We start from the raw sequence: 27,484 nt of genomic DNA, 5'->3' as shown, positions 1-27,484 counted from the left end.
TGGCTTTATCTTCCCTCTGCTCACATATTGCTTGTGGTAAGATCCACTTCCCACATTTATGATGTCTTCTTATACACTCATCTCAATTAGGGAGTAAGTTCTTTGAAGGTAGGTGCCATTTTGCTACAAGAACCACCCCCCACAGCCCCACCCTAGTGAGTTCTTGCCGAATAGATATTCAATGAATACTGTTTCCAAAAAACCAAATCTACCTTAAAAGGAAGATTTGGCATCGTTCATGACATTTGAAAGAATGAGCAGCAGGTTCTGGAAGTAATTTTGAAGAAGCTTAAAAAAAAAAAGCACTACTGGTATCATTAGAGCACATATATTGCCACTTGTGCGCTATACTGTGATACATTCATCGGTATCTTCTAATCAGACCTTGTATGTATGAAAGTGTAGTAGATTCAGTGGGCACAGGAATGTCCTTATGCTTTTTTTTTTGGCGCCACTGAAGTATCTAGAATGCTATTAGATTCGTGTTAGGTGCACGATAAATGCTCAACAAATTTATAATATGGTACACTGTGGTAAAAGAAGATTTTTTTTCTCATGATAGGGAGAAGGTGGCAGCAAATGCCTACAAAAGGGTTTATTAAGATTTGACAACCACAGCAGGTGCAGTCATTCCAGGTTCCTTTCCTCATGTGTACTTTCTTGGTTAGGAGACACTGGGGGTGGAGGCTTCCCTGCCTGCAATGGAATCCCAGATTCCAAAGCAAAGGTGTTTGTGGGACAAGGGGGAAAGGTACTTGCATATCGTCTATAGAAAATGTCCCCAAATCCCAGAACACATAGGGAAGACATGGATTTGGAGCAAGGGTAAACCCTGCAAAGAGCACAATTCAGATGACTGGTGAGAGTGCTTCAGCTGTGCAGAACAGGAGTCAGGAGGGAAGGATGCAGGAGGGCACTCAAGGCAAAGGAGCTATGAGGTGCACACTCCTCCCAGACAGAACTCCTCCTAGAACAGAGGTTAGTTCTAAGACAAGAGTAGGTTACAAAGCAAGGAAGAAGTCAGGGGAATTAAGGTGAGAGAAAGGCCAAAGCAGAGAACCTTCATGAGGGGAGTGATGTGAATTAAGAATTGAGAGAGTTGAGTAAAAGATTTATTAGTGCAGTCAACACCATGGAACAGCACATATATAACACAACTAGCAACCTGCAGAGACACTAGTGCAAAGGGTAGGGAAGCCTTAACTGAGCTTCCTGGCTCCATCTGAGGGTGACAACAGGAGGGAATGGGCCTGGGTAAGGCAGGCAGGGGCAGAGGGGAGTGGAAGAAATGTAGTAACCAGACTAAGTATAGCAGCGTTTTCAAATTCCTGAGCACAATGTCCTGGAGCTGGAACATATGACTGTTCCTCACCCCCTTCAAGCTGTATTCCCTCCTCCCCACAGTTCCAGTGGAGCCATGACCCAGCTACCCAGACCTACAGCAAGCTGGCCTGGAAAAAAGCTCCAAAAAGAGCAGCTTTATGGCCATCTCTCTCCAGCCCACTTCCACCTGCATATCAAGACAATCATACCCACTATCCCTCCCCTTCTCTTACTCTTCTAGTCACCCCAGGGATTAAGGAATGCCCTGGGCATCCCGAAATGCAGCTGAAGTCCTAAGGGGGTATGGGTGAGACAGCACAGCTTGTACTCAGAGACATAATTTCTATCCCATCTTGCCTGATGAAGCTAGAACCCAGCTATATATCTCCAAGGAAACCGGGTGTTGGGGGGAGTGGTGGGCAGGATTTCTTCAAAATTAATACTCGAAGTCCAGAGTTTTACAGTGAGACCCTAGATGGGCTGGGAGCAAAGTTCTCCAGAGGGCACAGTCATTGATGCTGGACTGTCACATCCATCACTGGAATAGAGGAAGCTCCTCATCTCAGATGGGTTACGGAGGATTGGGGCAGACTTCAGTTCAGCCAAGGACTCCCTTGGCCTTTCCTATATTAAAGCCAAAGGTTGTGCTGAAAAGGAAAAATATAAAACAGACCCCATCCCCGTCCCACCCTATCCAAAAATCCCCACAATAGGAACAGCAAAAGAAGTTTTAAGTTTTGTTAATTTTTTTTTCTTTTTCCTTTCTTAAAAAAAAAAAGTAAATAAATTAAATTGCCAACAATGTGGCTGGGCTGGAAAAGTGGGGTAGCCATAGTCAGGCCATTCTTAAAAAAAGAAAAACTGTGAGGGAGGGAGTGAAATATAAACAAACAATGGCCAAAGAAAATTATCAAAATAACTAGTTACAATCACAGGGCTGAGAGAGAGGGGACTATGGAACTATTATGGCCTGTGCCAGAGGCAGTGCCTACACAATTTCAGCAAAAGCCAGAGAGCTGCTTCCTGCTGAGCATATTCACCCCAATGGACTAACCCCTCACCCCCAACCCTGTCATGCCCTAATCGTGAGAAAGTGTAGGAAAGAAGAGCTCATCTGGAAATTTTCGGCATCCCCACCTGCACACCTGCAGACCCAGCGGGAGCCCACACCTTTAAGGTGGGCTGAACAGGGTATTGCTTGGCACAGAGGTCCAGTCTTCCTCTAAGGGCCACCAGCGATGGCCTCATTATTTCTAGGGTTTTGTTCCATCCTTACCATTTCTTTAGGATGTCTGCTCCCCAGAGCCGCCCTCTAAATGCTGTTTATAGAGTCAATAGGCCTGCCTGCTCTGGATTCCCTGGTTTTGGAGGCGGGGAACAGTTAGAGATGCCTCACTCCATCCTGATCCTCTAGAGAAAATGAGTATCTTTGTGCTTTCTGAAAATATCTGGAACCAGGGACCCTAGGCAGGAAAACAGAAATAGAGGTGGGGACTTTCCCAACCAGATGGAAAATATACAGACATTGTAGGGGAAGATATTAGGCAAAAGGAGGGAATCTGGGTTTCCCACCTGAAACGCTGAGCAGAGTGCCCTGGGGCCCTCTTCAGTGGCAGAAGAGCAGGGAGATGTGTGGCTCTAGCGTTAGCCACAGTATTAAGGAAAGTGGGGAGGACTCAGGGCCCCGCTGCTGGAGTGACAGGATTTTCCGATTTTCATCTCTTCCAGATAGCCCGTCGAGATCTCCTATATCTCTTCCACGCCATGCGCAAATATCATGACAAGTCCTGGCTCCTGCACCATGTCATCACCCATGTGCTGGTTCTCACAGGCCATCACGACAACAGCCTGCTTGCCAGGGATGCGCTTGGCCACGTAGTTCTCATAGTAACGCCGGTTCATCTGTCTTGTCTCTAGTGTGGCCAGACCCTGGGGCCAGCTACGCTCATGGGCATTTTCGATCAGCTCGTTGACAATAGATGCAGGACAGCCACTCTCCACCAGGGAGCGCTTGATTACAGCCTGGAGTACAGCATCTGGGGTGGAGATCATCCCTCCCCAGCGGGTCACTCGTGCTGGCTGCAGGGAGTTCACCCACCTGTGTGGAGGGAGTTGGAGGTGGTCAGTCCAGCTCGTCCCCTTTCTCTGCATTGGCTTTTCTCCTAATAGGAACAACTGCCTGCTCTGCACTCAACCTAACTCGATTCCTCCTTCTTTCCTTCCATCATTAGTTCAGAAACTCCAGATCTTTCCCTAGTTGGTCCCATCCGAGTGTCAGCACATGTTACTCACCAGATTAAACTCCACGAGAGTAGGGTTCCTGTTATTTTTCTTAAAAATCCCAATACTTAGCACATGGTGCCTGGCATGTAGTAAGTGCTCAACGAATGTGTACTGAATGAAGCAATTATTCCTCTATACTGTGTCCCTCGCAGCACTATTTGCACTATACAGACTGACTCACAGTTTAGTCTATGAACTATGCAGAACTCCAGAACTGAAAGGGATCTTAGACTTCGCTTGTTTACTTCACTTGTTTTTGCTGTATTTTAGATCACTTTCCTGGATTTGTACTCTCTTCTTCTCTGAACTGTAAGCTCCCTGAAGTCAGGGACAATATCTTCTCTTTTTGGTCTTCCTAGCACTCCCACAGCCTTTAATACAGGGCTTTGTACATGTGGGTACCCATCTAACTCTTGGGTAAGCTTTCCCTTCCAACCACCCAAAAGAATATGAGATCCTCTGCTGGGGTTGAAGGTTATCGCCTTCTCCTCTGGCCCTGTTCTTCATCCCAACATCTGAGAAGCAGTGGCCTCAGCCCAGGCCTCTTCTTACCCTCCCCCCAGGTCTCAGTGCCAGGACGTGGGATGAATGACTCCACGTCCTGAGTGACACTCACTCTAGGATCTCGTTGTACTCAATCGTCTCCTCCAGGCTCTGAAGGTTGGGGTTGACACTGCGAATTGCACGCATGTACGCCTTGAGCAGCTGGATGTCTCGCTTCTGCGGGGGGGAAGGAGAACAAGGAATAATGGCTAAGACAGACAGTAGATGAGAGACAAAAGTTTGTCTGAGAATGAGGGAAATGGACAGATCTGAGGAACAACTAGAGTGGAAGCTTCATGAAGACAGGGATACGACTGTATCATTCCCAGCTGTATCCCCAGTGCTTAGCGTAGTGCCTTCAAGGGAAGGCATTTGATAGATGTTAAGTAAATGAATGCCACTGATGGGATGAAGGGAAGCAAGAAGAGCTCCAGCCTGATTCGCTGCTATGCACAGGCAGAGTATCCACTGACCAGGCTCTCAAGCGCAGGCACAGATCTGCTGCTCATGTTCACACCTGCCACCCACAGGCGCGAGGTTATCTGCATATGAAAGACGTGTTCTGCCCTGTGTTCTCTGCGCCCTACCTGCTCTGCCAGCTGGTGTTTGTGTTCTGCTGAGGTCTTTTCCAGCTCTGCAATTCGTGTCTGCTGCTGCTGTACCACTGAGCGCAGGTGCTTAATGCAGTTGTGGTTTGGCAGCTCATCTTTGGGCATCTCCAGGCTGCCACCCAGGGTGGGAAAAGAACAGGATAGGAGAATTAATGGGACATGTGAGCAAAGGCAGATAACTGCTGAGAGAGCTTTTTCCTACCTGAAATGACTAACATTCATTCATTTCCAACATTCAGGCTCCCTCTTGCTTATTGCCTTCATTTCCTTCTCCCCAGCTCCCCCTCGTCCCTTTGCTGTCTACTTCCTCTGGGCCTCTTTCCCTCTCTAAGACAGTGTTTCATCTCCCACGTGGCTCTCCTTTCCTCCTACAGATTCTGCCTGTGCACTCATTCCTTCTGAGAAGCCCTAGATTCACAGCCCTAGCTATCAGTATTTAATCAAATATTTCACACCCCAAAGAAAGAAAAAATAGGACAACAGGGAACATGAGAAGCCTGGAAATTAGAGCAGTCAATCTGACAAAGAGAAAAGTAGTACTGGATGAAAGGGAGGAATAAAGTGAATCAGTCTTTAGTGGTATCACAGAGATTGCTGAATTGCTGTCTCTCTTCTTTTATTAAAGCAAGAGCAAAAAGATCGTAGCTCAGAAAGCAGCACGGAAGTGAGATCTTGGAGCAGGGAGCCAGGGAGGCCAAGAACACTCGTTGCCTGCAGGAGACCTCTTCAGCTAGTGAGCAGGGGATCCAGAGACAGGGGTATAAACGGGAAGGCCCTTATCTGTGTGGGCAGAAGAAGGGCAGGAATCTTACCCACAGCCCTGTTCACAGGTCACAGGCCGTTTTGGGTTGTGCTCACAGTCACTGAGGTGAGACATGAGGTTGTCAAGCCGGACAATAGCACTGCAGCCAAACACAGCGTTGTCGCAGGCGATCTGCAGCTTTGACAACATGTTCCGCATGATCCGAGGTACTGGGCGCAGGTGGGCGACCGTCACAACACTCCGGTCCACCGGACACGTCTGCTGCTGAGAGAACCACTGGGTGATGCAGGCGTTGCAGAAAGCATGCTCGCAGTGAGGCGCCTAGAAGGGAGAGCAGGGCAAAAGGGGCACAAGAGAATTAGCAGGAGCTAAGAGCCTGGGTACGATAACTCCGCAAAGCCAATCAAGCCTCTGCGCAGCTTCTAGGACCAGAGGTCCCTGGGGTCACAGCAAAGTATGGATCTACTATGGGCAAGGCAATGTGGGGGACAGGCTTCAGATATGTTTCCTGTGCCCAAGATTCCAAATGGATTGTGACATAAGACAAACAAATAAAAAGTTATATAACAGTAAGAGATATAAATAATATTCCAGGACAATGAGAGGACATAAGGTAGTCAATTATTAATTACCAACTGGATTACATACACAATAATTGCCAAAGAAATCCAGAGGAGGGTGAGATCTTTCCAGTCTAGGTCAATCAGGGCAGGTATTTATGGACAGGACAGAATTTGATATGGGTCTTGAGGGATAAGTAGAGAGGAGGCGGGGGCAGAGATTTACTGGCAAAAGTTCAAAAAAAAATTTTTTTTGGCCACACCACGTGGCTTGCGGGATATCAGTTCCCCGACCAGGGATTGAACGCGAGCCACAGCAGTGAAAGTGCTGATTCCTTAACCACTAGACCACCAGGGAACTCCCTCAAGTTCTTATTTTATGAGGCCCAACCTGAGGCGTTGCCCTGAGTCCCAATGACCAGGGCTACCCTCCAAAACAGGACTAGATTTTTGTAGAATCACATTCTTCTCAGTTTCATAAAGATCGTATTTCAGCCTACTTCCTTGATAATGCAAAGAGAGAGGACTCTCTGGCCTCTGTGGAGACACAATCTGGCCTCCAGCATGGGACAAACGCAGTAGGCACTCACTAGATGTTGACGAATGGATGAATGACTCGAGCACTTATTATGTCCCAAACATTTTGCTACGTGCTTAAGATAAAAAAAGATAGACAGTTTCTGCCTTCAAGATGCTCACAGACACCAAAGACTGTAACACAGGAAGGCTTCATAAGGAAAGAAGTCATTCTCAATATCATTAATCCAACTGTCAGTACATTTTTATTTTTCACTTAAAGACATAATATTTGATTCTTTTCAAAATCTTATAGACCCTCTCTCCAAAAAAAAAATCTTCAGTTCGTCTATTTTTCCCCATCTGTACTGCCACTAACCCAGTTCAAACAATCTTCTCTCATCTGTATTATTAAGTATGTCTTCTAACTGGTTTTCCTACTTCTACCTTGCCTCTTTATAATCCATCCTACATTCAGCAGCTGTGATCGTTTAAAAAGGCAAACTAGATCATATTCCTCGCCTGCTTAAAATTTTACAATGGTTTCCGATTACACTTAAAATAAATCCAAACTCCTGCTCAGGATTTATAAAATTCTGTTTGATCTGGCCCCGTGCCTCTGGCCTCTCCTCACCTCACATCATGCTCCCAGCACTGACTTCAGGCCATTCTGGCTTTCTCTCTGTTCCCTGTCCACACCCTGCTCATTCCTGTCTCTGGCTTTTGCTGCTCCCCTTTGCCAGAATGGCCCCTTATCATTCAGATCTCAGCTCAACTGAACCTCTTTTGTGACCTTCCTATCTAAACCTGCCACCCCTGCAGAAGTATATAGAATGCGGTACCTTTTGTGTAAGAAAGGTAGGCAAATATACATGTACATTCATACTTGCTTGTATCTGCCCACATACACACTGGAAGCGTACCAAATAAACTAATAAACATGGTTATCTACGGGGGGATTAGGTGGACTGGGACAAAGATGGATGCAAGACTTGTCACCATATATCCTTTTACACTGTTTTGATTTCTGAACCATATGAATTTATTATCTATTCAAAAAATAAATAAATATGATACAGGGAAATCAGTATCCCTAGCAGAGGCTTTCTACCCTTGGAAATGTGTCTGGAACCTGGCCTGCTTCTCAGAAGGTAAAGCCTGAGTCGGTGGGGGGTGGGGGGGGGAGGTTCTGCCTTAGTCACCAACTGCCACTGACTTCTCCACATGTGACTCACCTCAAATGATAGTGCTAGAAAACAGACAAGGCCCCAGGGTGGGGAGGGGACTGACATACCCCATGACCTCTTGACACCACCAGGAGAGCTTGCTCCACACCCAGCCAATCTGCTTCTAATGGTCCAGGGCTAGCTGCCACTGGAATGCAGTCTGATTTTCATTCAGCTCAGGCATCTGTTCTCCTTTGGGTAGTTGAAAACTGGAGAGTAAGAATAAACTCCAAGAATCAAGGGGAGCCCCAGGGAGTTGTATTAGCAGTGAGTGGGGGAAGGGTCATGCGACCTCACTGACCAGTGTCCTGGTTTGGAAAATGGGATTATCTCCAGCTAGCCAGGAGCGGCAGAGGATTAATTGGTATTTACAGAGTATAGGCAATAAGGACCATGCAGAATGGTGTCCCATGAATACAACGGTTAAGAATTCATCTCACTCATTATACTTGCCTGGTAATCATGAGCTTCTCCTCATACTTGCCCCAGGAAGATACAATTATCTCTGGTCTGGCAAAGCTGGTAGAGAAATGACCTAGTGAAGGTGGCAGCTTTCATATCAAAATGCAGAGTACATGGCTGCATCAAAAACTTTTTTTTTTTCAGTAAATCCCAGGGAGAAACTAGGTCAGTTCACACAGTTCCCCACTTCCTATTTGTTAAACAGTAGGCAGGCCTGCAGGAAGACTGGCTGATTACCTGAAACACGGCATCATGAAAATGAAGAGAGAACTTATTAGGAGAGTCCAGAAGTTCAGTCATGGGTAGGAAGATGGAACCTAGTCAGAGCCCCTGAAGAGAAAAAGAAGCTACCAAACTACTGTCAAGAGGACAGAAACAAATAGCTGACCATTTTACAGCACAGAAGTCTCGCAGTGACCTCTGAAGAAAATCTGAACCACTGCGCTTCTGTGGTGTCCACCTCTAGACAGATTCTGGAAGGCCCTATTCCTCTTGTAGCTGCCACTGCTCCTTCGCACCAAACCTCTATTCTGCGTGTGTCAGGAGTGCAGGGAGTGGGGGAAGGGGGGCCTGAACACAGTGACTTCCCCATTGGCCCCATTTCCTATTAATATATATTTTTTTAATTTCCGAATTTTCCAATTATGTTTTTCTTTTCATATATATAAATTTATTTATTTATCTATTTTTGGCTGCATTGGGTCTTCGTTGCTGTGCGCAGGCCTTCTCTAGTTGCAGAGAGCAGGGGCTACTCTTGGTTGTGTGCATGGGCTTCTCATTGCGGCGGCTTCTCTTGTTGTGGAGCACAGGCTCTGGGCACGTGGGCTTCAGTAGTTGCAGCATGTAGGCTCAGTAGTTGTGGCTCGCGGGCTCTAGAGCGCAGGCTCAGTAGTTGTGGCGCACAGGCTTAGTTGCTCTGCAGCATGTGGGATCTTCCCAGACCAGGGATCAAACCCATGTCCCCTGCATTGGCAGGCGGATTCTTAACCACTGCGCCACCAGGGAAGTCCCTGAATATTTTGTACTAGCTCCACTGCCATCTATTGCCCCACCAAACCTGCCATCAGACCGACTCACCTGGACTGGCTCCTCCAAGACTCCACTGCAAATAGGACAGATAAGGTCTTCGTCAACATCCCCCTGGAAACGGGTTACATCATACCCCATGTCTCATCACTGAAACCCAGGTCCTGGAATGAACAACAGAGGAAAAAGAGGCCAGTTCAGAAGATTACAGATATGTGCCAACTTGATCTCATTGCCAAGATTCGTTCATTTGTCCAATAAATATTTATTGAGAACTTACTATGTGCCAGTCATTTGTGGGCGGGGGGAAGCTGACTCAAGAAATTTAATTCTAATGGGAAAAGATTTTATATAAATATACACTTAAAATATGAAGTGATAAATGCTTTCAGGGTGAGCACAGGGCACTATGAGGCCAAGAGATGTGGATACCTGACCCAGGCCGAAAGGAGAGAGAGGCTGAGAAGTTTTCCAGGACACCAGTGGGACGAGCAAGTAGTTAGCTAGGTTGTGTGTGGGGGCGGGGGGAGCCAGGGCAGGGTGGGGCATTAGGGTTTTAGGCACATGAAAGAGCACATTTAAAAGCCCAGAAGGGGACTTCCCTGGCGGTCCAGTGGTTAGGAATCCGCCTTTCAATGCAGGGGACTCAGGTTTGATCCCTGGTCGGGGAACCAAGATCCCATGTGCCCTGGGGCAACTAACCCCGCGCCGCAACTACTGAGCCCATGTGCCACGACTAGAGAGCCCACGTGCTCTGAAGCCCACGCGCCACAACTAGAGAGAAGCCTGCACGCCGCAAGGAAGAGTCTGCGTGCCACAACTAAAGAGTCCATGTGCTGCAACTAAGACTTGACGTAGCCAAAAATAAATTAATTAATTAAAATAAATATTAAAAAAAAAGGTAAGAGAGGATATGATGAGTTCAGGCAACTGTAAGTGGTTCAGAAAAAGTTCGATCTGAAGGGTGCAAGAGAGAGAGTGTCAAAATACAAGGCTGGAAAGGCACCAGGCCGTGAGAAGTCTTATGTAAGGAGTTTGGACTTTATCCTGAAGGCTATGGGGAGCCACTGAAAGACTTAAAAGGAATGATGTGATAAAAGTTCTTTTTTAGAATCACTCTGTAAACAGGGGTGAGATTAGAGACAGGAAGAACATCTAGGCAGGAGAGAAATAGTGAGAGTCTGAATTTAGGTGGTGGTGATGGGAGGGAAGTTCAGGAGAACAAAGACTCAAAGAGCAGCGAGGCTGCCATGCCCCTTCTTTGGGCTCCTAAGGGTCAAACCCAAACAAGACATCACTGAACAGTAACTGAAACTCCCCTGTGGACATCCAGCCAGTGGGCTAATTGGAGCAAGGATGGGCACCTGATATAAGGGCAGACAATCTACAGACCAGCCATCAGCTGTGATGTCCTGAAAACAATGAGCTGAGTCAATCATGTAGTTCTCAGGAATTTAGAATCAGGCTGTTCAATTTAAAAGGGTGGGGGGGCTTCCCTGGTGGCGCAGTGGTTGGGAGTCCGCCTGCCAATGCAGGGGACACGGGTTCGAGCCCTGGTCTGGGAGGATCCCACATGCCGCGGAGCAACTGGGCCCGTGAGCCACAACTACTGAGCCTGCGCGTCTGGAGCCTGTGCTCCACAACAAGAGAGGCCACGATAGTGAGAGGCCCGCGCACCGCGATGAGGAGTGGCCCCCGCTTGCCGCAACTACAGAAAGCCCTGTACAGAAACGAAGACCCAACACAGCCATAAATAAATAAATAAATAAATAAATAAATAAAAGGGTGGGGAGTGGGGGATTTCCCTGGCGGTCCAGTTGTTAGGATTCGGCACTTTCACTGCAATGGCCCAGGTCTGATCCTTGGTCAGGGAACTAAGATCCCACAAGCTTCGTGGCACCGCCAAAAATTATGCAGAGGGGCCTTGATAGGTCAAGTGCAAGCTAAAGTACAGCACTGGACTGAGTCAAGACTGACTGGATTTAGATGCCCGGTTCTACGACTCATTAGCTGTGTGACCTTGGGCAGGCTTACGTATACTTCTTAAGCCTGAGTGGCTTTTTAAACAGATAAAATTGGTGTAAGTAATAACAGAAGTGACTCTCACAGAGTTGCCCTCAAAGAAACAATACATATAAAACATTTAGCACAATGCCTGCTGGCACATACTAGGCACTCAATACACAAGGGTAACCATTATTTAGGTATACATTTTTTTTTTTTTTTTGGCCAAGCCACATAGCATCTTCGTTCCCCAACCAGGAATCCAACCCGTGCCGCCTGCAGTGGAAGTGCGGAGTCCTAACCACTGGACCGCCAGGGAATTCCCTATTTATGTACATATCTAATTTCTACTACTTGATTAAAAATTCCTTAAGAGTAGGAACTCATGTGCTACATCCAATTTAGCACCAAGCACAGTTCTTTACAAAACAGTAAAATGTTTGGTATGATTAAATGTTGCTTTAACTGGGAGCTTCCCAGCAGAGTACAGTGGACATGTATTTTGCCTACCTAACAGCCCATTTTCTGTAAACAGCATCACAATTTTCCTTTAGGAATCAGAACCTGTTTCCTAGTGGACATGTGACCCAACCTAGGACAGTGAGAGAGATGCCTGGGACTTCTATTGGAGCCCTCATGGGGTTTGCATAGCTGGTAGGATGTACAATTCAGAGTGGTCAGTGACCATCTCTGCCATTAATGAGGACAGCCTACTTACAGAATGATGCCATAATTGGGAATTCCCTGGTGGTCCAGTGGTTAGGGCTCTGCGCTTCCACTGCTGGGGGCACGGGTTCAATCCCTGGTCGGGGAACTAAGATCCCACACGCCACACAGCATGGCCAAAAAGAAAAAAAAAAAAGAATGACGCCATAATGAAGAAAGCAGAGCTGAGAAATCAAATTCAGCTGAAATCATTTGAGGGCCTGGATTCAGCCATGCCTGAAGCCACAATCACTTTCTGAACATAAGTTACATGAGTCAATAAGTTCCCTATTATGTTTAGGCTGGTTTGAGCTGGGTTTTTTTTTTTAAAGATTTATTTTTTTAATTGATTAATTGATTGATTGATTGATTGCTATGTTGGGTCTTCGTTTCTGTGCTAGGGCCTTCTCTAGTTGTGGCAAGCGGGGGCCATTCTTCATCACGGTGCGCGGGCCTCTCACCATCGCGGCCTCTCTTGCTGCGGAGCACAGGCTCCAGACACGCAGGCTCAGTAATTGTGGCTCACGGGCCCAGCCGCTCCGCGGCATGTGGGATCCTCCCAGACCAGGGCTCGAACCCGTGTCCCCTGCATTAGCAGGCAGACTCTCAACCACTGCGCCACCAGGGAAGCCCTGAGCTGGGTTTTTATCTCTTTAAACTGACAAAAATCCTGATTAATATAGGCTAATGGAGACAAGAAATCACAAGGTTCACTTTGGAACCACTTATCTTTCTTTACCCATTTTATATAGGAACAACAATACCCAAGGACACTACTACAATTACACTGACCTCCATCACCACCATTTCTCTGTATTCTTGTTCCTCCATCTCTAGGGCCTAAGTTCAGGGCCTTGGGCTTACTTAACAACCCCTCTGAAATTGACACTCTAAACCACCTTGGTCTGGCTATCTTCCTCTAAAATAGGGATATCCATCTATGTGTCTCTCCTCAGACCTTTGAGCTTCTGTTCCTATGCCAACATTCCCTTGAATAATCCATCAACAGTAATGGATTAGAGTGAGTATATGAAGGGTAATATTAAAGACATCATAAAGTGAAATGTGAAACCCAGAACTAAGGCCCCTTGTGATTCTCCTTGTTGCAACTCACTGAACTGGACAATGAGGACAGTGGTAAGAGAGCCAAGAGCAGTCCAGTGTCACTGTCCTGTGGACCTCCACTATTGAGAGCTGTAGTGCAGACCATGGAGTTGTTCACTTTAGGAATTCTACTCCCTTTCTCTCTCATCCACATGGCTCCAGGAGAAGCTGCCTCACTAGTACTGAGACTTTAACCTAGGCAGCAGCTGACTGGGACAAGGGTGAGCATGCAACCCAAGCCAGGCCAACGGATCCTATCTCTGAGAATTTGAGCTTGACACCAAGAAAGATGAGTTGGTCTTTCTTTGCCTGTCATGTGGACTAAGGAAGACAAATCTACAGAGGGAAAGAAAAGACTGAAACAGACACAGTGAGAAAGGCCTGGATGAGAGCTGGAAAGTCCTAAGGCTTCAGAGTGACTGGTTTGTTCCCAAGACCTAGTTGCCTTCCTATCTTTGGCTTCTGTGAGACACCCTGTGTATCCTCTTTTTGCTTAAGCTTTGAGTTGGGCTTCTGTACCTTTTTAAAAATTATTTATTTATTTATTTGGCTGCACCGGGTCTTAGTTGTGGCAAGCGGGACCTTTGTTGCCGCATGTAGGATCTTTAGTTGCGGCATGCAGGATCTTTTAGTTGCAGCGTGCAGACTCTTAGTTGCGGCACGTGGTATCTAGTTCCTTGACCGGGGATCGAACCCAGGCCCCCTGCATTGGGAGCACGGAGCCTTAACCACTGGACCAGCGGGGAAGTCCCTGGGCTTCTGTATCTTACAGCCAAAAGAATCTTGGCTCAAACAACAACAAAGAGACAACATATAGCATTAGAAGTTTGGAGAGGGATGGTTTAAATTAGGAGTAATGAAGGCGCTAGGACACTAGGATTATAATTAATCTGAAAGCTATGGGAGTACCTGAAGGATTTTTGTTGACATAAATTTACAGGGTTTAATTTTTTATCTTGACAATTTCAGACTTACAAAGATCCCATATATCCTTCATACAGACTCCTTAAATGTTAACATTTAACCACATTTATTTTATCATTGCTATATATATACATTGATAGATGGATAAAAATTTTCTGAACTGCTTAAGAGTAAACTGTAGACTTGATGCTTTTAACCCTAAATAACTTTACTGTGTACTGTATTTCCTAAAAAGAACATTATTTTATATATTGACAGTAAAATTATGAAAATCAGGAAATTAACATTGATGTAATACTATATTTACAAACCTTTTTTCCAATTTTTCCAACTGTCCCAATAATCTCCTTTAGCAAAAGAACATTCAAGATTATGTTGAATTATGTTATGCACTGAATTGTCAAGCTTCTTTAATCGTTTAACTGAAAAAGTTACTAAATCTTTTTTGTCTTTCATAAATTTGACATTTTTAAGAATACACACCAGGTATATGAGAATGTCTCTCAATTTGGATTTGTCTGATGTTTCCTCATGATTAAATTCAGGTTTCATTTAGGGCAAAAATACAAAGGAAGTGGCATTGTGTTCTCAATGCATCATATCAGGAGCACATAATGTTGATTTGTACTGTTCCTGGTGATACTAACTTTGACCCTTTGGTTAAGTGCTGTCTATCACGTTTCCCTACTGTAAGAGTTATTATTTTTTCCTTTGTAATTAGTATAAATGTTGTAGGGGAGATTCTTTAAGTGTGTGTACACCTGAAGGATTTTCAAGAAATTGACATGATCAGCTTTCTGTTTCAGACTGGCAGATTCTGGTAGCTGTACAGAAAATATAGGGAGTAGGAAAGATTAGAGAAAGTGAGACCTTTGTAGGAGTTTATTGTAAAAATTCAGATTAAGAAAAAGTATAAAGGCTTAAACCAAGACATTTCAGAGAAGGAATCAGGAATCAAGCGGTCCAGTGGTTGGGACTCTGCACTTCTACTGTGGGGGGGCCCGGGTTCGATCCCTGGTCAGGGAACTAGGATCCCACAAGCCGGGCAGCGTGGCCAAAAAAAATAATAATAACATAAATAAATAAAGATTTAAAAAGAAGGAATCTGAATCTATATTGGTTCAGGAAGTAATAAAAAGATGACTCTTTTGTTTCTGCCTTGGATAATTAGTGGTGAATTCTTATTTACCAATATAAGAATTAAAAAAAAAAAAGATCTGGATGGGGTAAAAAAATAATGATCCTAGTTTTAGACATGTAGAGTTTGAGATTCCAAGTAGATATCCTGAAGGTAGTAGCTGATGGGTTTTCAGAGGCCACACAGGGAAAGTATACAGAATGAAAACAGAAAATGAGGGTTGGTCTGAAGACTATAGAACCCTGGGGAGCACTGACTCTTTGCTTTATTTTTTAGTTTTTCTTTTTTCACAAGTATATATGACTATATTTTCATTTTAAAAAAATACAGCCTCTCGGGACTTCCCTGGTGGCGCAGTGGTTAAGAATCCGCCTGCCGGGCTTCCCTGGTGGCGCAGTGGTTGAGAGTCTGCCTGCCAATGCAGGGGACACGGGTTCGAGCCCTGGTCTGGGAGGATCCCACATGCCACGGAGCAACTGGGCCCGTGAGCCACAATTGCTGAGCCTGCGCGTCTGGAGCCTGTGCTCCGCAACAAGAGAGGCCGCGATGGTGAGAGGCCTGCGCACTGCGATGAAGAGTGGTCCCCACTTGCCGCAACTAGAGAAAGCCCTCGCACAGAAACGAAGACTCAACACAGTCATAAATAAATAAATAAATTAAAAAAAAAAAAAAAAAAGAATCCGCCTGCCAATGCAGGGAACACGGGTTCGAGCCCTGGTCCGGGAAGATCTCACACGCCGCGGAGCAACTAAGCCCGTGCGCCACAACTACTGAGGCTGCGCTCTAAAGCCCGCAAGTCACAACTGCTGAAGCCCGCACACCTAGAGCCCGTGCTCCGCAACAAGAGAAGCCACTGCAATGAGAAGCCCGTGCACCACAACGAAGAGTAGCCCCTGCTCACCGCAACTAGAGAAAGCCCATGAGCAGCAACGAAGACCCAAGGCAGCCAAAAATAAATAAATAAATAAATAAATCTATATTAAATAAAAAAGAATATAGCCTCTCTTCCCACCTTCCTCTCCCCATCCATTGCTTGGTGAACATTCATTCTTTCAATTGCCCTTCTTTGCTATACAGATTCTTTTTTCGGCTGTGCTACATTGCATGGGGGATCTTAGTTCCCCAGGGATCAAACCCGCACCCCCTGCAGTGGAAGCACGGAGTCTTAACCACTGGACCTCCAGGGAAGTTCCACAGATTCACGTATGAGTAAGACAGATAAGGTTCTTTCTCTCATGTAGTTTATATTCTAGTGGTAAGAATTTCCAATCCACCAGTCTAAGCCTTGATTACAACATATTCTGCCATTACCCTCTCATGACTGAAGTTTGCCTGATTGCCAATTTTCCCCCTGAAACAAATCATGTTGCAATTAACACCCCTTATAACAAGATTTTTTGGAGCACAAGAACAAATATCTCTCCTAGGACAGATTCCACTGAGAGGTGGAATTGCTGCACTGAATGGTGTGCCTGCTATTTGTTTTCCTAGACACTTCCATACATACTCTGGAAAGGCCTTTTCAATTTACACTACCAACAACAGTGCATGAAAATACTTTATCAGTGACATTTAAAAAGGGGGACAAAAAGGAGCCGGCAAAAAAAGACTGAGAAAGATTGGCCAGAGGTAAGAGAAAATTGTGGAAAATCCTGGAGAGAAGATGGTCACAAAATTTAAGGGAGTTGGGGGTGTAGGGAGGGGGAGGGAAAGGGGAATGCTTGTTTCATGAGTAGAGTTTCAGTTTTGCAAGATGAAAAAGTTCCAAAGATCTGTTTCACAACAATGTGAATATACTTAACATTACTGAACTGTATACTCAAAAATGGTTAAGGTGGTAAATTTTATATTATGTGTTTTTTACCACCCACACACACACACACACAAAAGCTAAGGAAGTGGAATGCTTAGTGGGAAAAGAAGTGTCAAAAACTGCAAACACAAGTCAGATTAAAAAAAGCAAAAACTGCCAGGATGTGGGGCTGTGGACACCACAGCAGAAGGCGGTTTCATGGAGTTGGGTGGCACTGTGGCGAGCAGTTTCAGTGAGGCACTGGGAGTGGAAGACAGACTGCAGTGGCTCACAGTGAACAGGTGAGACAGAGAGATGGGGACTGAAGACAACCCTGTCGAAAGCTTGATTTCCAAGGAAGGAAAAGAGAGAGAACCAGCTAGAGGAGCACTGGAGGCTAAGGAAGTGGGTTGTGTAGGGGTGTTTTTCCTTATGATGAGAAAGGCTTGAGGATGTTTATGTACTGAGAGGAAAGCACTAGTGAAGAAGGAAAAGTAAAGATGGGAGAGAATCTGGTCACTGGGGAAAAGGTAGGAAGGAGATCTGGAATTATGTTAAACAGGAAGAGGGACACACTTAAAGCAGGAAAAAAGAAGGGATGGTACTAAAAGAGGTCCAGATAGTTTTTCAAAAATCACACCCGTAAACTTTTAAAAATCAGATAATCACTTATTCATTTAAGTGAACAGTGAAGATATAGTTATGCTTAATTATGGTAATGTAAGCCCATCTGATGGAATAGCATATCTATTTTTAAATGATGCTTATGAGGAATATACAGGAACATGATACAATAATAGATGAAAAAAGTAGGACACAAATTTGAATACAGATCTGTTTAAAAACGTATATAGGGCTTCCCTGGTGGTGCAGTGGTTGAGAATCTGCCTGCCAATACAGGGGACACGGGTTCGAGCCCTGGTCTGGGAAGATCCCACATGCCACAGAGCAACTGGGCCCGTGAGCCACAACTACTGAGCCTGCGCGTCTGGAGCCTGTGCTCCGCAACGGGAGAGGCCGCGATAGTGAGAGGCCCCCGCTCGCCGCAACTAGAGAAAGCCCTCGCACAGAAACGAAGACCCAACACAACCAAAAATAAATAAATAAATAAAAACGTATATATTTATAAATAATCCATGCACAAAGAAACCAGAAAGAATTATCAAAATAACAATTGTTTTATTTAGGTGTAGGACTAAGAATAATGTTTTTCTTCTATTTTTAACTATCAAACGTTTTATTGAGCATACATTTATTTTGTCATAATTCAACTTTAAACAGTCTTCCACAAATACGGAAAAATATTTCTTTTAATTTAGAAATTACTTAAGAGTAAAAAGTATAGGAATGCTTTTACTTTTGAAGTTCAATAAAAGATGACAGAATGTGATCACACCCAGAAGTTTTCCCTATTGACTTGATTCAGACAGTCTTATTTTTGCATTGAGAGTTAGAATGGACCATAAAAGACCATCTGGTTTAACATCCCAGGGCTGGAATCCCCTCCACAGTACCCAACAGTCACTCACCCTGTGCTTAGACAGTCCAGGGAAAGGTCAAGATAGGGTGCAGCAGGAGCACAGATGAGAAATATCTAGCCTAAACTCAAATCTCCCATAGCATTCTAGAATGCCTATGTCCTTCTAAAACAGGGTACCCGGAGCTTCACCTGTGGACTGACCAATATGAACACAATGGGACTATTACCACCTTTCCTCTCTACTTCAATTAATGCCACCTGACACTGGTTAGTGCTGTTCTGGATGATAGCTACCGCCACGCTCATAGTCAAGACAAACACACAGAGTTGGGATGAAAGGAAGGCACAAGAGAAAGAGTCAAGAATAGGTGCTACCTGAGACAGCCGCTACATGATAGCAAAAATATCACCAAATATCCATAATTCACCTGTTGAACTGCTGACTTTACAATATCTACCTCAAATAAACAAATTGTAATCTGGTTTCTCTACAATAGCTATTAAATCAATCAGAGGGAAAAAAATTTATTGCTGCCTTAAAATGAACCAGGTATGAAGTCTTCCAAGATACACTGCTAAGAGAAAAAAACTACGGTATATAATAGTATATGTAAGTGTGCCACCATGATGTGCCACATAAATGTGCCAAAAATAACACGTATGTGACTGTGCTTTCACATGCATGGCGCTCTCCACAAGGATACATAGGAAACTGCCAACAGTGGTTGCTTCTGAGTAAGGGTCATTAAGGAACAGGAACAGGGGGAAAATTTTAATTTCCTCAGTTATCCCTTTGTACCTTTGAAAAAGATTTTCTCTGTGTGTGTACTCAATATTCAAATAAAGAAATAAATTTATAATTATCCTAAATTGTGAAAGTATCAATATTAAGATTAAATCAAAAAACATGTCCAAAATACTCAATGTCACATATACTATACATGGCATTTATGTCATATAACATATACAACATACACATATAACATGTAATATACTATAGCAAGGTCTGGAAAAAATGTACTCTTGCAAGAAAAAGTTAATCAAGGTGAATCATAACAAAAAACCAATGTCCTAAAAAAGTGTATTTTTTACCTTTTACCTAGCAATCCTAATTCCAGTAACTTAGCCTAAGGAAATAATTACACAAGTGTACAAAACAATATACTAGGTTGTTTATCTAAACATTGTTTATAATAGCAAAAAAAAAAACAAAAACAGAAATGACACAAATGTCCAGTATAATTCCTTACATCCATAAAATGGGATACAATGTAGCATTAAAATAACTTAGATATATTTGTTTTTATTAATATTTATTTATTTAGATTATTTAAATTTATTCATTATTTATATATAAGTAAAATAACATTTATACATATTATATATACTATAGTGCCATGTTTGTTAAAAAATTTTATGTGTGTACACACATATTGGAGAGCATCTAGAAGGATATATATTACAGAAGCTGTCTCTAAGTGTAGAATTTTAGTACTTTTATTTTTTATTTTTTCTCCATATTTTTAAAATTGAAGTATAGTTGATGTTCAATATTATATAAATGACAGGTGTACAATAAAGTGATTCACAATTTTTAAAGGTTCTACTCCATTTAGAGTTATAATAATATATTGGCTATATTCCCCGTGTTATAATATATTGGCTATATTCCCCGTGTTATCAGTACTTTTAATTTCACTCACAGTTTTGTTTTTGTTTTTTTAAAGGTTAGACTTTATTTTATTGCCTAGATTCTTTTTTTTTCTTAATTTATTTATGTATTATTTATTTATTTTTGGCTGTGTTGGGTCTTCGTTTCTGTGCGAGGGCTTTCTCTAGTTGTGGCAAGCAGAGGCCACCCTTCATCGCAGTGCGCGGGCCTCTCACTATTGCGGCCTCTCTTGTTGCGGAGCACAGGCTCCAGACGCGCAGGCTCAGTAGTTGTGGCTCACGGGCCCAGTTGCTCCACGGCATGTGGGATCTTCCTAGACCAGGGCTCGAACCCATGTCCCCTGCATTGGCAGGCAGATTCTCAACCACTGCGCCACCAGGGAAGCCCCACAGTTTGTTTTTTGTTTTTTTTAAATTTTATTTATTTTTGGCTGCGTTGGGTCTTCATTGCTGTGCGCAGGCTTTCTCTAGGTGTGGCGAGCGGGGGCTATTCTTTGTTGCAGAGCGCAGGCACGGGCTCTAGGCACTCGGGCTTCAGTAGTTGTGGTGCACGGGCTTAGCTGCTCTGCGGCATGTGGGATCTTCCCGCACCGGGGCTTGAACCCGTGTTCCCTGCATTGGCAGGCAGGTTTTTAACCACTGTGCCACCAGGGAAGTCCCTCACAGTTTTGCTTTCTTAGTTCTTCTTCTTCTTTCATTTTTTTTTTTTAAACAGTGATCATGTTTTACTTATACAATTAAATAATAATTAAATCAATATTTATTATTTCTGTATGCTAGCCACAATTCTAAGCATTTCTCGTATATTAACTCAACTAATTATTAAAATAACTCTATAAGTTACTCTGTGAGGTGGGCATTACCATGATCCACATTTTACAGAGAAACAGATGCACAAAGGTTAAAAAGCTTCTCCAAAATCATACAGCTAACAGGTGGTGGAGACAGATACCACCCCAGGCAGACTGGCCCCAGAGCTCAAGCCTTTAACTGCAGTGCTAAACTGCCTCTCAAACTGAAAAATGCAAGTTGCAAAAATAGTATGGTCCCATTTTGTACGGTATGGTCCCATTTTTATAAAAACTTTTTTTTAAGTGGTATATGTAGTGTACACATTTAAAAAATCTAGATGCTGAGATTATACTTTTGATCTATGTTATATATTTCTGCAAGATTTAATTATTTTTAAAAATCAGTTACTTTAGAGCAAGGGGCAAAAATTAAAACAATATCCTTTTCTTCCTTGTTGCTATGGGGCAATGCAGAAAGCAGGCTGAGAGCCTGTATTGTGCTTCACTGTGCTTTCATTTTAAAACAGTGCTAATAATGTTATCTTAAGGGGGAATACAAATTCTGAAAAGTTATCATAATGGGGTCTCAGGGGATCCTACATCGCCAAAAGAAACAGCAGACAACTTCCCCAAAGAAAGTCTCAGTTGGTGCAGAGATGGCCAGAGGGTGTGGGAAGCCACCAGCCAGGCTTAGGAGTTGCAAAGTTCCTACCATAAAGTCAAGGTTTACAAAACTCTGCAAAGATGCTGGGCATTGTTCTTTCTAAATAGAAACCTCCACTTTATCTGCTTGGAGATGCTCCTGTTTTATCTACCCTCCTATAACTATATCCTTTCAGAGGTGTGGCCTCGAGAATTAAGGGGAAATTTAGATTTCGATTCTGATTAGGGCATTTCCTATTTGTCATCTATGGCAAACAAATGTTGAAGTGGTTATACACAACCTTGGAATCTAGCTCCTTGCCTCGTCTTGCCCTGCCCCTAAGTAGACAGTCAAGCTGACAGGCTAGGCTCCTTGACTATTCCCTCTACTCTCGGGGACTCTCAACACTGCTGTAGGGCTGTCACTGGGGTGGATTATCATTTCAAGGGGGATGCAGTACAAGAATTCAACCGCTCACTGCCCTAGGGACAGAAGCCTTAATAAAACTGAAACCACAGGGACCTCAAGAGTCACAACCAGTGACCACATCCACTGGAAGCACAGTTTCCTAGATCTTCTCCTTGAGTTATGGAATAGGAAAAGGCCTTGGAAGGTTTCACTCAAGTTGGGGAGCTGAACTAGAGTAGCACTGAGGTGTCCCTTTAGACTTATAGGCGTTCTGCCAACTTCCCTGATTTGAACATCCTGAACCCAAACTGAAAACTGCATCCCCAACAGGCCAGAACCAAACCAGGTAATTATGTTGCTATACTTCCTGTTACACTGGGATGTCTCTCTATATTCCTAGTCAGCATTATTATAAAAATGCGAGAAGTTTATTAGACCCCTTCCTATACCCTTTTTTTTTTTTTTCCCTATACCCTTTTAACTTACTGTTGCAGTTGTTTTCACTGTTCTACCCCTAGAGAGAGCTGGGAATTCAAAACAGATTGTTTCTGGGCTTCCCTGGTGGCACAGTGGTTAAGAATCCACCTGCCAATGCAGGGGACATGGGTTCCAGCCCTGGTCCTGGAAGATCCCACGTGCCGCAGAGCAACTAAGCCCGTGCGCCACAACTACTGAGCCTGCGCTCTAGAGCCCACAAACCACAACTACTGAGGCCCGTGCGCCTAGAGCCCGTGCTCCGCAACAAGAGAAGCCACCGCAATGAGAAGCCCGTGCACTGCAACGAAGAGTAGCCCCCGCTCGCTGCAACTAGAGAAAGCCCACGCGCAGAAACAAAGACCCAATGCAGCCAAAAATAAATAAATAAAATAAATTAAAAAAAAACAAAACAGATTGTTTCTAACGGAGCCTGAACATTTATCCTCCCTTATTCAGGGTTTCTTGAACCCATGTACAGGTGTGCAAACCATGCACATTCACACATACACACACACATACACACACACACACACACAGGCACACACACACGAAGAGAAACATTACAGCAACCACTCCAACCCATTTTAGAGTAACTGGGCATGCTGTCACCAATTCGTGGCAAAAGCATACAGGTAAAAGCCAAGTATATGTGCTGTAGTCTCCTTCTGATTCTCTCTCCTCCATGCCCTAAATACAGCAAAGGTGCAGAGGGCTGAGGATTCAGCCCAATTACTACAAATCACCAGACACATAGGAAAAGGGCCCCATAGCCTGCCCCAGTGTAATGAAACAGATGACTCCTAGGAATTTCACCCTGGTGAAGAAAGTAGCTGGTAGAGGGTGTCTCACAGGTGTCCCTAAAACATTTCATCTTATCTCCCTGTCTCCCAATAAAGAAATAGATCTGGAAAAAAAGAAAACTGAGTTGAGAATCTAGAAACCTGAGTCCTAGTTCTAGCTCTATTACTGACCAATGTGTAACCTTGGGCAAGTTACTTAACCTCTCTGGGCCTCAGTTCCCTTTACTCCACATAAAATGAAACATCCGAAACTACATAAATTCTACATAAGTACAAGAATAGGCTAAATTATGGGATAATTATATTACACAAGGTGCCCTGGCTTTATGAGAGCAAAGTCTGGCCTTGCTCTCTTTTGGCAACTCTCTCCACTTTCCAAGTGAAAAAAGTGGTCTTTTTCATTTAAGCAGTAGAATCCTTAGAGTGAAGTTACTCCCTCTCTTAGAGAACTGAGCTCTTAGGAACTCAGGTTCCTCATTGCCTCTAAAGTTCCATTTAATTCCAGAATGCTGTGATCCAGACTAGATTTAGCACAGGAGATTTTTAAAGTTAGGCTTCTTCAGCACATTTTAATTGGTTCAATTTAAAGAAGAATCCCGAGGGCACACAATTCTTCAAGAACTCCCAACTAACAACTCTAACACCTAAAGTGAGGCTTACCAGGCCTCAAAGACCAGCAAGGACCTGCCCCTTGGTCACCAGCACCAAGCACTATTCGTATGGTTACCCCAAACCTCATCTTCATCCTATATACACAGCCCCCTTGCCAGTACAGACATGTAAAAGAAACAGAAAACACAATCCATGTCCTCAAACTAAGGTGTAGGCTTGAGCCCAATGACTGAGTACACAGGATATAAAACACATAAAAAGAGTAAAATTTACTAAGCAATTTACCAACAAATAAAAGTTAATAGTTCATGTAAGACGTAAGTATGCAAAGGAGAACAGATTGATGTGGGTTAATCAGAGAAAGTTTTATGCATACAAGAGTTTTGAGAATCAGGTTTTCAAGAGCAGAAGGAACCCGGATTGGCAGAGAAGAGGGTTCTAGCCCAGAATGGGATTCTGAATCAAGGCTCTTTACCTTCCAAGTGTTGGGGGCAGGTTCCCTGTTCACAAGGCTCCAACCCCCTGATGCTTCCACTCAGTGCCACTCAGGAGACGCTCCCAGTAACCCATCTTGCTGGCTATTCTCCGACTGAGTCTTCCTTCCTAGTGACAAGTTCCATTGCCAAGGGGATGGATGTGATGTCACAATCAGGAGCACTCTATTAATAGGAACAAGGAAGAAAAAGGTGAGTGAGGAGAACTACCTGCACTTGGCAGTGAAACTAGACAGACTTGGATCAGGTGGTTGGTTGAGGAAGACGAGACAACTCCACTAAGAACTACAGGTTTCAAGGCTAGGCATCCAGGGTACCCTCTAAGGAGTGAGATCATCAGCTAAGGAATCACACGCACGGGCCAGGTGATTGAAACATAGCTGAGAGGGGGAGAGAAAGGGACAAGAAGAAAGGTAGGGAAGAGGAGCTGTCTGAGATAGAAAAAGGTTCTTTTATTCAGCGCATACAACTAAAAGTAATGTCAATGAGTCCAAATCTGTGGCTATACAATGCAGAGAGCCATGACAGCTTACATGCACAGTATGATGCTTTAATGTTTCCAAAGTGCTTTCACATAAATTATTTCATATAAAAAGAAATTCTGTCCTACTCTCCACTTGGAAAATACTGTTTCATAAGAAGATATTCAAGAATGTTGGTACAGGTGCAATTCTACTTCCAAGTCCAGAAATATTCCTGAGGGGATGAGGCTTTAAAAAAAAAAAAAAATGAAGAGGCAGTGAATCAGGAAATTATTCTAGGGTAGGAAACTGGGACGACCAGAGGTAGCAGTATGATTAAGATGACCAGACTCTCATTACTAAAAGGATGAAACTAGAGAGAGACAAGGCTTCAGACGCAGAATAGAAACTATTCAAATTCTTTTCCTCACCTTCACATCTATCAATGTTAACGGCTATGTTAGAAAGGATGACGATTTTTATTTATTTATTCTTTATTTTTGGCTGTGTTGGGTCTCCGTTTCTGAGCGAGGGCTTTCTCCAGTTGCGGAGAGTGGGGGCCACTCTTCATCGCGGTGCGCGGGCCTCTCACTGTCGCGGCCTCTCCCGTTGCGGAGCACAGGCTCCAGACGCGCAGGCTCAGTAATTGTGGCTCACGGGCCTAGGTGCTCCGCGGCATGTGGGATCTTCCCGGACCGGGGCACGAACCCGTGTCCCATGCATTGGCAGGCGGAAGGATGACGATTTTTAGTCATAAAACAGAGACCATTTCATCCTGAGTCTGGTATACGTGCTCATTAGTTTACTATGTTCATCAGCCATGACACATTAGTGTGGTATTTTAAAACTAATCAGAGGATAAAAGTGCAAGGCCAGATCCACTTTCTCTTCCCTGTAGTTGGAGGTGGGGGGAAGTTGATCTGTCTCTCCCATCCATAATACAGAGGAGGGTATAATGCTTCTTCTATTTTGACAAGAGCAACAGCCTGACACAAGCACCTGGCACCTCAAGAAATGCTTCCAGGAGCCAGTGCTGTTGGCTATGTTCAGTCTTCCAGTGACAAGTTCCAGACTCAGAAAGCAAACAGTTATCCAGCCTGGGAAAACCAATCCTCCTTCACTGTTCCCTTGACCAGAACAAAACAGGATTTTTCAACTGAGAGGAGGACCAGGAGTCAGGAGACTTGGGTTCTGGTCCCAGCTCTACCAACTGTATGACTTTTAACAAGCCATGTATCCCTTTTGTAATTTTCAATTTCTTCACCTGTCAAATAGGGAAAATGATAACTGCCTTATCTACCTTAGATATTGTCCAGGAAAATCAAATGACATAATAAATGTGAAAGCATACTGAATACCGCTATTCATAGGTAAGGTATTTGCAGTAACAGACTGCAAAATAAATTTAGAGTACCGAGGGCCCACGAGGAAATGCTTGAAAGAAGCCTGTTCTTTCTTTCCCATTACTGGGTACCAGGCACAGCCACAAAGTCGGCTGGACACACAGGGCAGTAACATTATTGCATCACTCAGATTGCCTACCATTCCTATCTGGGGACAACTATCAGCCTGCAACATTATCAGCTTCTTGCTCTATTGTCAGACTAAAACCACCTGTATAGGAAGGGATTAGACTATCACTACCACAGCCCAGTCCCCAAGAACAGTGATTCAGTCGTCTCTAACAGCCACATTTGCTACTAGGTAGAATGAAGTCAGTTTCTGAATGGAGAAGATGTCTGTCAGTCCCTCAGGCAAAACACCCTCACCCCTCTCAGCTTTCTGCTCCTTCTCCGGCCCCCTCCTTCCCAATCCTCAATTTCCTCTGCGTTCTGGTTTGGAGGCTTTTCGGTGTGTGAAGTGTGTGAAGAGGGACTGGCAATCCAGGGCAGGGATGTAAGGAATGTGAGATTCCTTCATGGAGGGGTGGGAGGGAGAGGGGGGAAGGAATGGAGGAGGAAGACAAGGCTGTCAAAGACAAGGCATGGGAGAGGAGCCAAGCTATGGCGCTTCGAGGGCGGGGGTTCAGGTTCCGCCGCCCCTGCCCAGACTGACCCCCAGTATGTTCCCTGCCTCCCTTTCCGGCCCGTCAATCACTGCCCATTTAAACACCACGTTGTTCCCCCAATTCCCCCTCCCCCCGTCCTCCAGCCAGCCCAGGCCCCCTCCCGCACTTCTTAAAGCTCCCCCACTCCAATGGACCTCCCCAACAACCCACCCATCAGCGCCCCTTTATCACCTCTAGACTCCTCCCTATTACTGCTCCCTTCCTCCATTTTTCATCTTCACTCCCATCCCTCCCCCTGACCTCCAATAGCTCGAACCCCCGCCCCAACCCCCCTGGGACCTTGCCCCCTCCCCTCCCACACCCTCTTTTAGGTGGGAGCTCGCGCAGGCGCCGTACGCACCGCCCTGGAAGCGGTCTGGACTCTCCGTACCCAGGCCTGGCTGGAGCTGAGGCCGCAGCGGCCAAGGGATAGCCCGGGTGCCGGGTCCCAGCTTTTCCTGGGAGGGGAAGGGGAAGGGGAAGAAGACGAGAGATGGTTCCGACCACTCTTCGCGGTGTGGGACGGATCCCTTGCCCCGCCCACCGCTGCTACGCAACCTGGCGGAAGCTCGTCACCAAACTCCGCCTCTTTGTTTAACTCAGTCCCGAACTAGAAGCCA

At 44.6% G+C, this 27,484-nt stretch overlaps 1 protein-coding gene across 8 annotated transcripts; it reads right to left on the bottom strand.

Annotated features, from left to right (window-relative positions):
• Window positions 1–1,099: 1,099 nt before the first annotated feature.
• Window positions 1,100–27,404, bottom strand: RNF41 (ring finger protein 41). Of its 8 annotated transcripts, none has more exons than XR_009009750.1 (8): window positions 27,226–27,403; window positions 24,338–24,521; window positions 9,365–9,477; window positions 5,573–5,844; window positions 4,737–4,872; window positions 4,223–4,326; window positions 2,896–3,421; window positions 1,100–1,947 (listed from the first exon to the last, which is right to left on the bottom strand). XR_009009750.1 is itself a non-coding variant. In XM_057557023.1 (8 exons), exons 4-8 carry the CDS (start codon window positions 9,452–9,454, stop codon window positions 3,070–3,072), a joined length of 954 nt encoding a protein of 317 aa, XP_057413006.1. In that variant the 5' UTR covers window positions 9,455–9,477; window positions 12,036–12,131; window positions 24,338–24,521; window positions 27,226–27,404; the 3' UTR covers window positions 1,100–3,069. The 8 variants fall into 8 exon arrangements, 7 of the variants coding, with proteins under 7 accessions (XP_057413006.1, XP_057413007.1, XP_057413005.1 ...); XM_057557023.1 differs by adding an exon at window positions 12,036–12,131 and having other exon boundaries at window positions 1,100–3,421; window positions 27,226–27,404; XM_057557024.1 differs by having other exon boundaries at window positions 1,100–3,421; window positions 27,256–27,404.
• Between the last annotated feature and the right edge of the window lie 80 nt (window positions 27,405–27,484).

This window comes from Balaenoptera acutorostrata, chromosome 11 (genome assembly GCF_949987535.1).
Source record: "Balaenoptera acutorostrata chromosome 11, mBalAcu1.1, whole genome shotgun sequence".
Lineage (NCBI taxonomy): Eukaryota > Metazoa > Chordata > Mammalia > Artiodactyla > Balaenopteridae > Balaenoptera > Balaenoptera acutorostrata.
Note: the sequence above shows the minus strand (reverse complement) of the source record. Positions and strands in the feature narration are given on the sequence as shown.